The sequence below is a fragment of the Polyodon spathula genome, chromosome 24, assembly GCF_017654505.1.
Source record: "Polyodon spathula isolate WHYD16114869_AA chromosome 24, ASM1765450v1, whole genome shotgun sequence".
Lineage (NCBI taxonomy): Eukaryota > Metazoa > Chordata > Actinopteri > Acipenseriformes > Polyodontidae > Polyodon > Polyodon spathula.
Window position 1 is genome coordinate 2,052,796 of NC_054557.1, and position 14,072 is coordinate 2,066,867.

Consider the following 14,072-nt stretch of genomic DNA (forward strand, 5'->3'; position numbering starts at 1 on the left):
TGTTCCAGAGAGCAGGGAGGTGGGCGATTTAGGAGATGTGTGACTGTTCTGTACTGTTCATTGGCATGCATTTGCAAAGCAACACTGCTACTGAAATTGTGCTCCGACAAACTGAAAGAACAAAAAAAGTACAAAAAACACACACACACACACACACACACACACACACACACACACACACACACACATCTCTGTTTAATGAAACCAGACGCTGATCACTTCCCAGTTTGTTTACATGCCCTAAGACAGCTGCAAGCCTTGCGCTTGCCTGGCCACTTTCCTGCAAGGTTGCACAGGTCTTACAAGAAACATCTATACAGCTTGTGGTCACTGTTACAGTGTTACATTGTTACTGTATAGATTACAAGTTTTACATGGACGTTGCTGTTTACTATGTTCATCCTTTAGAGTCAAAATTAATTCAAGGAACTGGATCCACTGGTTTAGTTTGTTTGTTGTATATGACTGTCAACACCAATACATATTTTATGTACATGGGCTCATCAAGTGTACAAGGAAAGCCAATTTTGCAGGTGTAAGTTTCCTGTTGACCTCAATTGAAAATTACAGTCAGCAGCAGGTGGTGCACTGAATCATTTTCACGTTTGTATTACTATCTCACAAGGCCTTTAGCAGCTCAACCCCATTCTTCGAGCCACAATAACCCTTCCTGTGCCTACGATGCTCTGGTCCCTCATTATAAGGCATCTCTTTATACCATGGAGCAGGCTATATGGCGGTTTGATCATGGCTCGCATTTGCCCTAAAATATCAATGCACTAGCACTTGTATTCTTCTTACAAGGCGGAACACAAATTCAGTTTCTTACCTATAGCTCCTGAAACAAGAAACCACTGCCACCGCCTGGTTTTAAATGCAGCATTAAAAGTATTCAGTATTCTTTACATAAATAAATACAACAAGATTAAGACTAAACTGCTTTCTCTCAGCACCTATTCAACTCCTGTGTGGCAGAGCAGTCTTGTCCAGGAGATATTAATGTGAAATCACAATTAGAGACAATAAATATACAGTCTTAAGAAATCCAGCATGCAAAACTAGCAACCTTCTTTATAGTAGATTTTGCCAAATATGTAACAAAATAAAATATGTTGGAGAGACAGGTACAGCATTACATAAAAGACTACAGAATCACCTCGCAAACATAACAAATAAAGTGAATGAACCAATAGTTAAACACTTTACAAAAAACAAACGTAACGTGCATGACCTACAATTTGTAGTTTTAGAAGAAATAAAATGTGATAACGTACAATACAGAAGAATAAAGAATAAATAAGTGGATAACATACTCAATACCATGGCCATTACCATGGCCACCACCTCCACTGTTTGCCAATATTGTAGCCCTCACATTTCATACTTACTGTTTCTTATAAATCTTGATGCCCGTGCTTTGGGGCAGCCTTGCTCTTAAAACATGAAAATAACGTCTTGGACAACTTCAATTTAAAACAGTTTTTATATGTTGAAAGGTCTATGACAAGCTTGAGATATGGAGCATTAAATAGCTTTTATATATTTGTTGATACTGAGTACATATTTCTCTTACAGGATCTAATTTTGGAATCTTGCATTCATTCAAATCCATTGTAAGCAGGAGCTTGATCTAAGGAAAGCAATTCTGATATCAGTTGTTTAATTTAGGGTTAAACCACACGTTCTTAATTGTCCTTGTAATATAAACAGAATATTCCTCGAGTCCTGTGATTATTTCATACCCTGGGATACCCTTGTCATCTGTAATATCAATCACATGTTTTAATGGTGGCCCAGGGTAGTATTTAATATGATTGCCTAATGGAAACTAGCATTTTAAAAGGTGCATGTATCTGCTAATGTTCGTTGTCTCAGTTAACCCAATTTAGAACCACCAATGTGCATTTTAAATTGTAACAAATACCTACGCAAATCCCTGGGGTTGAACTTGAACACAATACGTTAATTTCTTTGTTGAAAAGATGATAATAGTTCATCAATCCTCCACCCACCAGGGTTAAACTTGTTTTTTTGCAATTCAATTCAGCAATCCACACTACATTTGAAGCCTCCATATCTTTTAACCCTTCACTCTCCTACAGATTTCACTCAGCTAGACTTTTCAGGAGGTTGTTGCTATGGGATAGAAAGAGTAACCACCTTCCTGAAGCTTGTTGCCAAGGAAACCACTTACTATTAAAACAGCCCTTGGTTTTGATGAGTAAATACAGTTTAAATCTTCATGAAACTGTCAGCTATTTTAAGAAACATTTCATTAATATTTGAGATATTAATTAATTAACCCCTAAGTGTGAGTGTATACTTTCACTGGTCTGCAGCCAAATGAAGGACAAACATGAGAAAATACCCGGATTTGTTTTTTGTACATCAGAACAATTTAATGTGAAATCGTGAAGGTCCCATCCAACGATATAGGAGCGATCAGTAATAAGACATCTGACCCCATGACTATGAAACCAAATCAGAGCTATCAGTATCACGAGAAAGGAAATCATCATGACCTACTTCCACCACAGAGGCAGGTTACAATGCAAGTTTGACACACACACACACAGAGTGACTCCACACACCCCATATTGCAAAACTTACTCATGCATGTTCTCAGCAAGTTTCATCATACATGGATAAGGGGTTCTCTCTGTATATTTAAAATGTACGTGTTACATACAGTACAGATAGGAAGGCAGACACAGTGCTAAAGAATGTGCGGAGCAAGTTTCATCACAATTAGAGATGTGCTAACAGATGGAAAACTCTGAAGGCAAACTAAACCAGTTCTTTGCAGCTCTATCTGTCAGATCATTAGAGCAGGTCTACCGTACCTGATCCAGCAGAGCAGTGTTCTGACTGGCTGCAGGCTGCTGCAATCGAGCAACAGGCATACCGGTAAGTAGAGCACTACTCCACTGGTGCTGTGACTGAGGAGCAGTTGCCTGCAACACACTGGAGAGTAGCCTGCTTATTACTGCGGCTCACACAGGGACAGCTGCTACACAGTGCAGAGTTACTGCTACAAGCTGGCCCTTGAAATATGAAAGTACTTCCTGAATCATAGTCATTATACAGGTGTTGTACTGTCAATTATTGTGGTACTACTATAATGCATTCATTCTAAAGTGATTAGAATTCCAAAGGCTATATTTGCATTTATATTGTCTTATTATTCTCTTAAAAGTTCCCCTAGTGACTGACATGATTTCAACATGCATTGACCTTGAAGACACTGCTGAGGTGAAATGACCCAGGAAGTGTAACAGATTTCCCCAGAGGAAGGCATAGAAACTGAGATCTTTCTTCAACTTAATGCGGTACCAGATATCATTAAAATGAAGCACCGTGTTTGCCATCTGCAAATTTGACACCTACAATATGTAGTAACACGGTTACTGGGAGTTTATGGTTAGGTTCCCAGTTACTGAAAGCTAACCTCACCTCTCACTTAACACCCATTTCTATTTTGTAATAAAAACTGGCAGTTTTTGTGAGCTCCAAACAGCACAATCCGAGTCCTACAGTGTGTCAGATGGAATAGTTTGTAAGCATTAGGTAGAATTGAACTGTGAAAACGATTGCATCCATAGGTTAAAAACAATGTTGCACTGAAACGGGTAATGTACACTGGACACCAACTGGAAGTGAACTTCATTATATATTATAGGACGGCAGCTGTGTATGGTGGAATAGCAGCACGAGTAGACGGGATATAGAAGTCAATATAACCCAAGGGTGGGCAATTCCTAAATTACTTAATTGGACCAATTATTACCAATTATTGGTCTAATTAAGTAATTTAGAGCACAGCTGGTACAAAAGCCAGGAGTGACATCGGCCCTCGAGGACCGGAATTGCCCACCCGATTAACCCATACACAGATACATACTATTATATACCACTTATTATTATTATTATTATTATTATTATTATTATTATTTATTATTATTATTATTCAAAATGTGTTTTCTGATCATTACCAGCCTTTATATAGTGCATTGTAGAAAAGAGGGAAAAGGTTGATGAAGAGAATACTGTAAGTGGCTGATTGGGATGGAATTCCAGGAGGTACCTCGGGTATTTTTTAAAAGCAGATGATGCCAATCATGCTGGCTATAATATGATTATAAATGGGTGAAAGTGTGCTCTGACTAGCTGAAAGATCCTCTGCAGTCAACAATGGATCTTATAATATGCAGCGAAGTGAACCATATCACTGTAGGGCCATCAGCACACACTCAGTGATCCGTTTAGAAATCACCACACAGCAACTAGCACCCTGATCCAATAGTCGAGCCTGACAAGGCAACTTGATTCTATGCAGCTGCTTTAGATTTCTTAACCTATATCGGTATACAACTGGAGGAAAGCCGTCTATCCACTACTGATTTGGGCAGCGTGAAACTATTCTGCCGTCAGTCATTTATGCCATTATACAGCATGGCACCAGTCTTCATCTCTTATTATGAAGAAACAAAAAACAATGAAAAACACTGTAGCTAAAAAAAGAATGGCATAAACACTACCTGATTTGCACTGCCATTAGCTACAAATTATAATTTTGAAAAAACACACTTCTAGGAAATGAATGTATTCTTATTTTAAAACGTCTGGTACTATGGTAAGTTGAAGAAATCTCTGTTTGCAAACTCTGCTTTCAATAGTGTTGCACTTCCATGGTCATCTCCCCACCCCTTCCACTTCTTTCCTGTTATTAACTAATCAGCTGTTTCCTCTACTGGCAGGCATGATTTCAACAAGCTTTGATCCAGAAGACACTGCTGAGGTGAAATGACCCACAAAGTGTAACAGATTTCCCCAGAAGAAGCCATGAAAACAGAGATTTCCTTTCTTAAGTTGGTACCAGATATTATTAAAATGAAGGAACACGTTTGCTATCTGCACATTTGAGACCTACAGTATGTAACTTATGGATTGCAAAACAGATCTGATTTATGGAATTTTTTTGTGAGCTACCACTTTACTCACAATTTGAACAGCTGTGATAAAGAATGTCACAACCAAGGCTGATCACATCTGGACAAATGGTTCTCCTGATAAAGTACAAATGTAATTCTGACAAACAGACCTGTGGAATGACAGACACCTCCTAAAATACTCAGATTCTTAACCAATTTCCCTTTTTTTCCTGTGAATGTCTCTCCCTCCATTACTCTCACAGGGTCTCAGTACAATGCTATCACGTGATCATTTGTACTGCTTGTTTCAGATCAATATAGTGAAGAGGCAACAAAGAGCTTTTCATTCTCTTCCTCATTCAATTATCAGGTGTGTTCATTTTCTGAAGAAACACCATATACAAAATAAGGATTAAAAGCAACCAGTTACTTTCTGCACATCAGGTTACCCTGGTATTAGAAAGCTGGTTTTAACAGTGCAGGGGTGCTAGTTTCTATACGTACGCTAGCCAAACAAATATCAGTGAATGTTATTTAATATGTATTGCCGTCTCGTTGTAGATCTCACATTTTCCTATATGAAAGATGCACAGATTATAGTAAACATGTATTAGGTTTTTAATTAGCAATTGTAAACAATAAAACTGCAGAATCTCAAACTCCCGATGCTAAATGCATTGGCTCACATTTGAGTGCCAATGAGTTCTTTCCCATGACTGATGTGTTTTCAAGGTCGACTACTTCCTTCAAGAGACCTCGCAATTTTGACCGAAAGAGTAACATTGAGGTATCTGCAAGGAGCGTTTCACACATTTTCTTGACAAACAGCGTCAAATAAATTACCATTAAAAACCCAATTCATTTTTACCATACACATTTAAACTTGAACATTTTGGGAGTTTTTTAATAAACAATCAGAAAAGCCATCTTAAGTAACCCTCCATCACTTTTTATAAATTATAGCAACGTGTATTTTCGTTAAGTGTATACAACTGTATGTGTGCAGTATGTAACTGTTTATTACAAAGACTGAAGACCATTTGAATATGAAAAACAGTCAGTGATCTTACTCTGTACATTGCAAAAACTGGACGCGATGTGACAAGTGAAACTGTGCAGCGATGCGACAAAATGAATAGAACCAATACTTTTGATAAGTATCTTTCACACCACAGGCAATATGACAGGACAGGAGATCGGCAATGCAAAACAAATAGGACTGAATCCTATTTTTTGTGATTTGTCATGTAACAACTAGGGAACTAACCAATCAGAGAACAGCTTCAATGCATGTGGTCAAGCAGGGTGAAGCACTATACAAAAATGATGGAGTAAAAAATAATACTTGCTGTTGAAGAAATACCCAGAGCTCTGTTACAAAGGGCATCGCAATTATAAAGATAGAGATTTAAAAGATAATATATGGGAGTCAATTTCGAAGGAACTGGATAAGCCTGGTGTGTGTGTGTGTGTGTGTGTGTGTGTGTGTGTATGTATATATATATATATATATATATATATATATATATACACACACACACACACACACACACACACACATATATATATATATATATATATATATATGTATATATGTTGAAATATCGTCAAAAAAGACACTCATAATTTCCATATCATGTTGACGAATATGTGCCAGTCTTGATTATAATTTTGTCAATAGCAATTCTGAGCAGTTGCATAGATCTGGCAGTTTTCAAACCTGTCGTATCGCCTCTGTGTCACTGCAAAAGTATCTTGTCACCCAATTAGAAATCGCATTGCATCTTGTGTGTGGCAGGTTTAAGGCCACAAGTTTGCCATGCACATTTTTAACACAGTTAAACATTAAGGTCAAATTTGAAATGTAATGTTTTGCTGTGGTGAGTAAAGCTTCAAATTCCATTATCACAATCATTCCGAGCTGTTACTTTGCAATTACTGGAATGTTGTATCTGTGAGGTGCTTCACAGGAGTTTGCTTCTATCTGCCTGTATCTTATATGCCTAGTATCTTTATATTAATAAACATGGGATCCAAAGAGGCACATCACTACATGGGACTTTATATAAAGAAACTTGGGATGGTGATGAGAGTCACCTTAGGGCAGCTCCCATGTTCAGCTGAAAGTACTTTTTAAAAAATAAAAAGAAGTATCTGAGTAACTGCACTTCGAATAACTGCAAACATCATCCACAGGTAAAAGGGCTGTTTGTGCCAAGCAACCACTGAGGGTTCCCATAGTGGGTACTACTGGCTAGGCACCCAGTGAGCTCAAGCAGTCCTGCAGGGCTGTCTTTGTCCTCCATTGGTCGGTATTTCATCGACATCTACTGTGGAGCACCTAGGTGTAAAGAGACTATTGGTTTGGTCGTGGGATCAGAGGACGCCCACTGATCTTCAGTTCTCTTGAGCTGTGTGGGGAATTATGCTACAATGAGCGAACATATTTGGGCTTTTTAAATTGGAGAGAAAATCAGGGGAACATATTTTTTTGTAAAGTAAATCCCCTTATCATTCAGTGACCATCTCAGTGCACAGCTTTCATTATGTCAAATACTGAGCTCTGATGGTTGTGAACACAGGGTGCATTTCAATGAAACGCACAGATTCATGTTGATTCGCAAGGGTATAGCAACGCAATGCAATGTCAGATTATAAAATGGGGTTTGTTCATTCACTTGAGATGGACCCCGTCAGTATACAAGCAATACATTTTTTAACATACTCGTTTATTATGGGTCATGAATCAGATGGGGAATACATTTCATGTATTTTGTTGTTACTAGAGAGCGGTAACCAGGGGAGAGAGCTTTTCTGCTCTGAGCACCATAGAGCATCATACGGACTAGCTATGGGAAGAGAAGAGTTGCAGAAAGGAGCATGATCTGGATACATTACACTGCTTAGAAGAGAAATACTTTGAGTAAAACATGAGAAATGTATTCCCCAGGACTGTGAATAATAGAAATATCAAAACAATGGGCATTTTATATATATATATATATATATATTATATATATATACATATATATATATCACTATGATACAGACAGCATGGGATACAGAAATGGTAAACTATGTTTCTTGTAAACACAGCAGTGTTCTTTAAGACGTTAAAGTGTTCCAAACCCTCATGCTGTGTTTACAAGAAGCACATTACTTTTCCTTGGCTGTATCCCATATTTTCACATTGCAGAATTACTTTATTTAAGCTTTTACTCAGGAAAGTTCACCAGGGAGAAAGATTTTTACTTCAAACCATCGCACTGCATCCAGTTCATGCTCCCTGCTGCAGCACTGCTGGTGCTCCCGATTGAAATGAAAGGTGTGTCGTGGGAACAGAAAAGCAGCCCTATAGGAGGGAGCATGATCTGGGTACACTACAACCCTTAGAAGAGATTCACTTTCCCTGCCAAACGCTCCCGAGTAAATGTTAAGGAATGTATTCCTCAATTGATTTATGACCTATGATGTGCGAGTTGGCAACCTGTTTTAATATATAATGCTATGACACAGACAACATTGGACACAGCAAAGTTAACATAATGTGTTTCTTGTAAACACTGCAGGTGTCCTGTAACCCTTTAATAAACCAGGTTTGTATTGTCTTTAGGGCAGGATTTCAAAGATGTATGCTTTTGGATCTCAAATGAAATTACATTTTTTGTTTTACTCAGTGAAGTTGTATACCGATTATATATAGATATAATCCTTGTTATGATGTTTGCAGTCATCCTGAGTGCTTCTAATTGCAATTACTCAAACATTGTGCTTTATTTTTTTAATTTTAATTTTATCCTTTATAAATTTAGCCTGTGTTTAGGTGTTCCCTTATAAGTTTATCAGTTTTTTTTTTAATTTTTACTGTATTTTTGCAGTTTTACCCCCCATGCTTTTCCCAAAGTATGCATTTCCCAGTTTACCATGTTTATTAATATGCTTTTGCCATACCTTGCTATTCTTTACATTGCTTTCACTACACTTTATTACACTTTGCTATGGTTTTACAATGGCAAATTTGTTCTTGTTGCCTGCTATAGAGATATGTAACATATGCTAGATAAGCCATAGTGCCACATATTGGTAGCCCCTTGTGACAAGCAGGCTGTAGTGGTGATGTCAGACTAAGAAGAAACACACAGTATTGCAAGGTGCAATGTGAATTGCGCTGCTGTGCAGTTAAACAGCAAAAACAGCACATGGCACTTTAGGCCAAAATAAACAGACAAACAAAACATACTAACACTAAACAAAACAGACACTAACAAACAGAAGACGAACGCTAGACAAACAAACAGACGATAAACAACAAGAATCGTGCTGGTTTATAAGTGAACACTTTTTACCAATTTACCTCCTCTCCACACCCGTTCTCCACTCACCGAACACACAATCCCAAGTGAGTGAAACGTGCATCTATATATACTGTTGTGCCGGGATTCAATTACTAATTAATTATTCACTTGAATCCCAGCACATGAACTAATTTGTGCAATCCCAGTGCTCATATACTATTACATACTTTAAATGCACGTGAAGTGTTTGTGCAATCCCAGTGCAGAAATATCTATACACCAATATTAACACTCCACACTCCACACAGAACACATAAATATGCACAGTGGTAGGCACTTGTCAGCATACCTTCCCCCTTGTGCGCAGCATACATGGCCTCAATAGCCACCTCCCCCCTTAAAACCCCAAAAGTTTCACTGAAAGTCCCAGGCCAAGAACAGGGACTTCAAAGGGTTCATAGGCAGGCTGCCAGTGGTAATGCTGCCAGCAGATGTGCTGACAGCAGGATGACATACTCCAGCAGCAGAAAAGTTGCTTTCTCTCGTAGCACCCCTGGCGGTGGAAAGACTGCCAGGAGCAATGCTGTCAGCGGACCTACTGACAGCTCCCAGGCTGTATTTCCCAGCAATAGCGAGCTGGTCTCCCCAGGCGATGCGGAGCAACAGGTAACCCCAGGCGATGCAGAGAAGGCATCCCTGAGCGATGACTTTAGGAGGGGAGCCCCTACCGCAGGAGGCAGCAGTGGAAGCTTCACTTCTCCCCCTGTGGATTGAGGTAGGACCAGTCGTGGTGCTGGTGTTGGCCACTCTGACAGCAGCTGCAGCGGTGCTGGCCCTCTTTGCGGACGGGCTGTTTCCCCACATGCCAGCATCACGTCCTGGTCCTTTCTCTTGTGGTGGTGGAAGCTGCAGGCAGTCTCCTTCTTGCAGTGGAGGCGGAGGCAGCTCCTGCTGCTCTCCCTCTTGCGGTGGAAACAGAGGCAGCTCCTGCTGCTCTCCTACTGGTGTTAGAGGCAGTGGAAGCAGAGGCAACTCCTGCTGCTCCCCTCGTGGTGGTGATGGTAGAGGCAGAGGCAGAGGTAGATCCTGCTGCTCTCCCTCTTGCAGTGGAGGTGGGAGCAACGAGTAGTCTCCCCCTGGTGCTGGAGGTGGGAGCGGCAGGCAGTCTCCCTCTTGCGGTGGAGGTGGGAACAGTTCCCTCTTGGGCTTTGGGTGCTCGGCGTCCCCCATCTGGGCACTTGTTCGCGCTCCCCCCTAGGCGCCGGACACATCCCCCCCATACCGGACTGGTTCCCTTTAAAAAGGCCTCCCATCCATCATCCCCGACTTCCTCCTACTGTTGCTGCGGTTTCTGTTGCTGCAGTTTTCCTTTCCTGTTTCTCCCCTTGCTCCCTTCCCCACCTGGGCGAGGTCCTCCTCCTCGTCTCGGAAGGGGCAGATCGCCACTGTGTGTCTTTACACCCTACAGGCAAGGCAAGAGACTTGGTCCTGGAGGCCCCCGAAGAGGTCCTCCAGCTCAGTGCAGTCTTCTCTCCAGCTCCAGCTTTCCATTTTTAAAATTTTGTATTTTTTTTTCTCTCACAATACTCTTCCTGGTCTTGGAGGCGCTGTTCTCCTGGTTCTGACACCATGTGTGAACAGGCTGGCTGTAGGGGTGATGTCAGGCCAGAAAGAAACCCACACACACAGTACTGGCAGGTGAAACTGAGATGCTGCAGCGCTCAGTATGTTTAATTGAATGAAACAAATAAAAGAATTAAACAAAAACAAAAAAACAGCACATGGTACTTTAGGCCAAAATAAATAGACAAACAAATGTATTAACACTAAACGAAAAAGACACTAACAACAGGAGATGAACGCTAAACAAACAGACAGTAAAAAATAACAAGTATCCTTCTGGTTTATAAGCCAGCACATTTTAGCAATTGTTATTTTCGTTTTTTTAAATTGTTTTACCTCCTCTCCACTCACCAAACACACAACCCCGGTTGAGTGAAACGTGCATCTATAGGCCTATATACTGTTGTGCCGGGATTCAATTACTAATTAATTATTCACTTGAATCCCAACACGTGAGCTAATTTGTGCTATTCCAGTGCTTACATATATTATATATTTTAAATGCACATGAAGTGTGCAATCACTGTGCCTAAATACAACTAGTGAAATTTTTTAAATCATTTGTGCTACATACCCATTTACAGTATATCTCGTACATTAATATCCATACACCAACATTAACATTCCACACACAACACAGAACACATAAATACGCACTGGGGTGGCACTTGGCCACACCTCTACAATAAATAAAACAAAAGGAAACTTGAGCCAAAGTGGTAGATGATGCTGGCTGGTATTTCTATAAAACACATGTATCTATAGCAGGCAACTAGAATGAAAGAGCTCAGGTTAAAACACCTTGCAACAGACTTCTACAAACACTGCAGAATGATTGAAAGCATCATCCCAAGCTAACGATACAGCAGCAAAGGTGATAGGAATATCTGAAACTGCCTTGCTATTTAATGCAGTATGCAAATGAAAAGAATAACAGGCTGCTGCTGTCATGGTACCTAATCATTTAATCAATGACAATTTTGTCATTTCCTAAAAAAAAAATACATCGATTTTCTTCTTGTTGAATTTATTCATAGTTTCCAAAAAACAATATTTCAACGTATTATGCGAGAAGTAACACGTGGCGATGGATCCTGCGGGTATACATATTCACGGGTCTTTCGTTTCTTCTAGCATGATCACAAAAGCGGCAGGAAGGATCCAGGAGCGTACTTTATTTGAACATTTTTCATAATAACAACTATTTCAACAATAAAATATAAGGAACTTATTTATGTTTTGCATTGAAAGTGGTAGCCTCGGTCAATAACTTTCCTTAGTTTTGCCAGCAGCGCACACTTCCCACCGGGTACAATGACATCTCAGCTAGCCTTCGCCTATACTGCAACACCCGCAGTTTCTAATGAGGACGACCGCATCACTGTATACATTACCCACATATAACGGGACCCTATTTTTATTCCTGTGTTACCCAAATAACCACAGCATAATGCACTGTGTTATACTGCAATGGTATTGAAAAATACACACAATCACAATATAATTAATTATTAGATGTAAAATACTCACTACAAAAACCCCTGCAAATATAATGCACCTAACATATAGTGAGAACTCAGATGACCTGAATAACAGTGTGTTATATAATATACATACAGTAATGTATGTTTGAGGTGTACTGCTATTAATAATCGCAGTATATGGTACACACTGCTTCACGATCATTGAGAAGCTACAATTCAGTAAAATCTGTAAAAATAAAATAAATAAAAAAAAAAAACACGTCCTGTTGTAAGAAAATAATACATGAACAAATCAATGTCATTTAAAAAAACTATTTAACAAATAAAATAGAACCGAACACACACCGTAATAATGCGCTACACTATAGTTAACTATCAATACATTATAATATAAAATATCAGAAAAAATGTTGTAAAAAATATAAATGATAAATTATGAATATATCCTGGTCATTATTTATTTACGAATCCTGGCACACTCACACACAATCATATCTTTTGGTTCACAATTACTAGAGCCGTATTATGGAATTAATAATAGCAAATCTCCTCTATCATTCGGCTCTGCGATGGCTTCTATTTATATTAACATGTCTGTATTTCAGAACGCATCTGGGTACATTCTAACAACTCTAGCATATCACTACCCTGCTGCACTCGGGTTCAAAGCTACCTTCCCTTACCGTTTTGCGCGGAAACATTCAGCAGGAGACCCCCGAGCAGGAACGTAGCAAGCAGCGGACTCATCCTTCTTCAATGCGGGGAACAGCAGTCAGGGAAGAGATATCGATGGGAAATAGAGAGGGGTGGCCAAGGACAAGAAGAGGGGTAACAGCTGCTTAAATCGTAGCACCGATCAACTGAGGCGAGAGAGCCGCCCCCAAACCAAGGATGATAGCACCCCGGTATCCCTGTGCAGAAGGGAGCGCCGAAGTCCGCAGTGCAGCAAGCCTGTCGGTGGAGGTTTCGATGAGAGCTGAGATGGGAAGACGGCTGATAGGGAGAAAGACAGCGGCACGCAGGCAGCCCGGAGCAAGGAGATACCGATAGACACAGAGCCTCCTTTACCGGATTGCAGAAGAGAGATCCCGCGAGATCAGCTCAGCACACTCAAGTGTTGATGTGCGATGGCGCAGTAGCACCTGTCCGGTTATCTTATTCGTGATTGTCCGTGCTGCTCACTGATGCTGCTGCTTATAAATAATAAAGCGCTACGCAACCCTGCCTAGCCAAACATCACCCTTTACTAACGGTTACGTCGGATACGTTTACAGATGTATCGTTGTGTCTGTGGCATCAGATGTCACAGATTGGCAGGTGTCCTGTTGTATTTAGTGAAGTACGGAGGCTGGACATAAATAGCATTTAAAAAAAATAAAATAGAAACACCTGCTCTAAGTGATAACAGGTTGGTAGACCACCAAAACCGAGTTATGCATTCAACCCGTGTGTACATAAGAAATAATATAATATCACAACATATGCAGATATGAACTCCCTCATAAATTATAACAAATGTTGAACAAAGTATATAATATGTTATAAAATATTTACATCATGCATTTGCACGACTTTTCTGCAATCACCATACTGTGGTACTGTATATTAAAAAATAATATGACCCACCTATGAATTTTTAATAATGTTATTTTTGCTGGTTTGCTATAAAAATAATACTTTGCCGATATCAAGAATACATTTTGCTATCAGTAATGCTATTGTTGATTTCAATAATGCAA

General features: G+C 39.7%; 1 protein-coding gene across 3 annotated transcripts in view; it reads right to left on the reverse strand.

The window, feature by feature from the left end:
- The window catches only part of LOC121299238 (neuroplastin-like), an 82,814-nt gene extending 69,273 nt beyond the window's left edge, over positions 1-13,541 (reverse strand). The window contains exon 1 of one of the 3 annotated variants that reach the window (XM_041226893.1): positions 13,017-13,541. In XM_041226893.1, coding sequence (XP_041082827.1) covers positions 13,017-13,080 — 64 coding nt within the window. In that variant the 5' untranslated portion in view covers positions 13,081-13,541. The remainder of the gene's footprint in view (positions 1-13,016) is intronic. The other 2 variants (XM_041226892.1, XM_041226894.1) reach the window with 2 other exon arrangements.
- Positions 13,542-14,072: the final 531 nt, after the last annotated feature.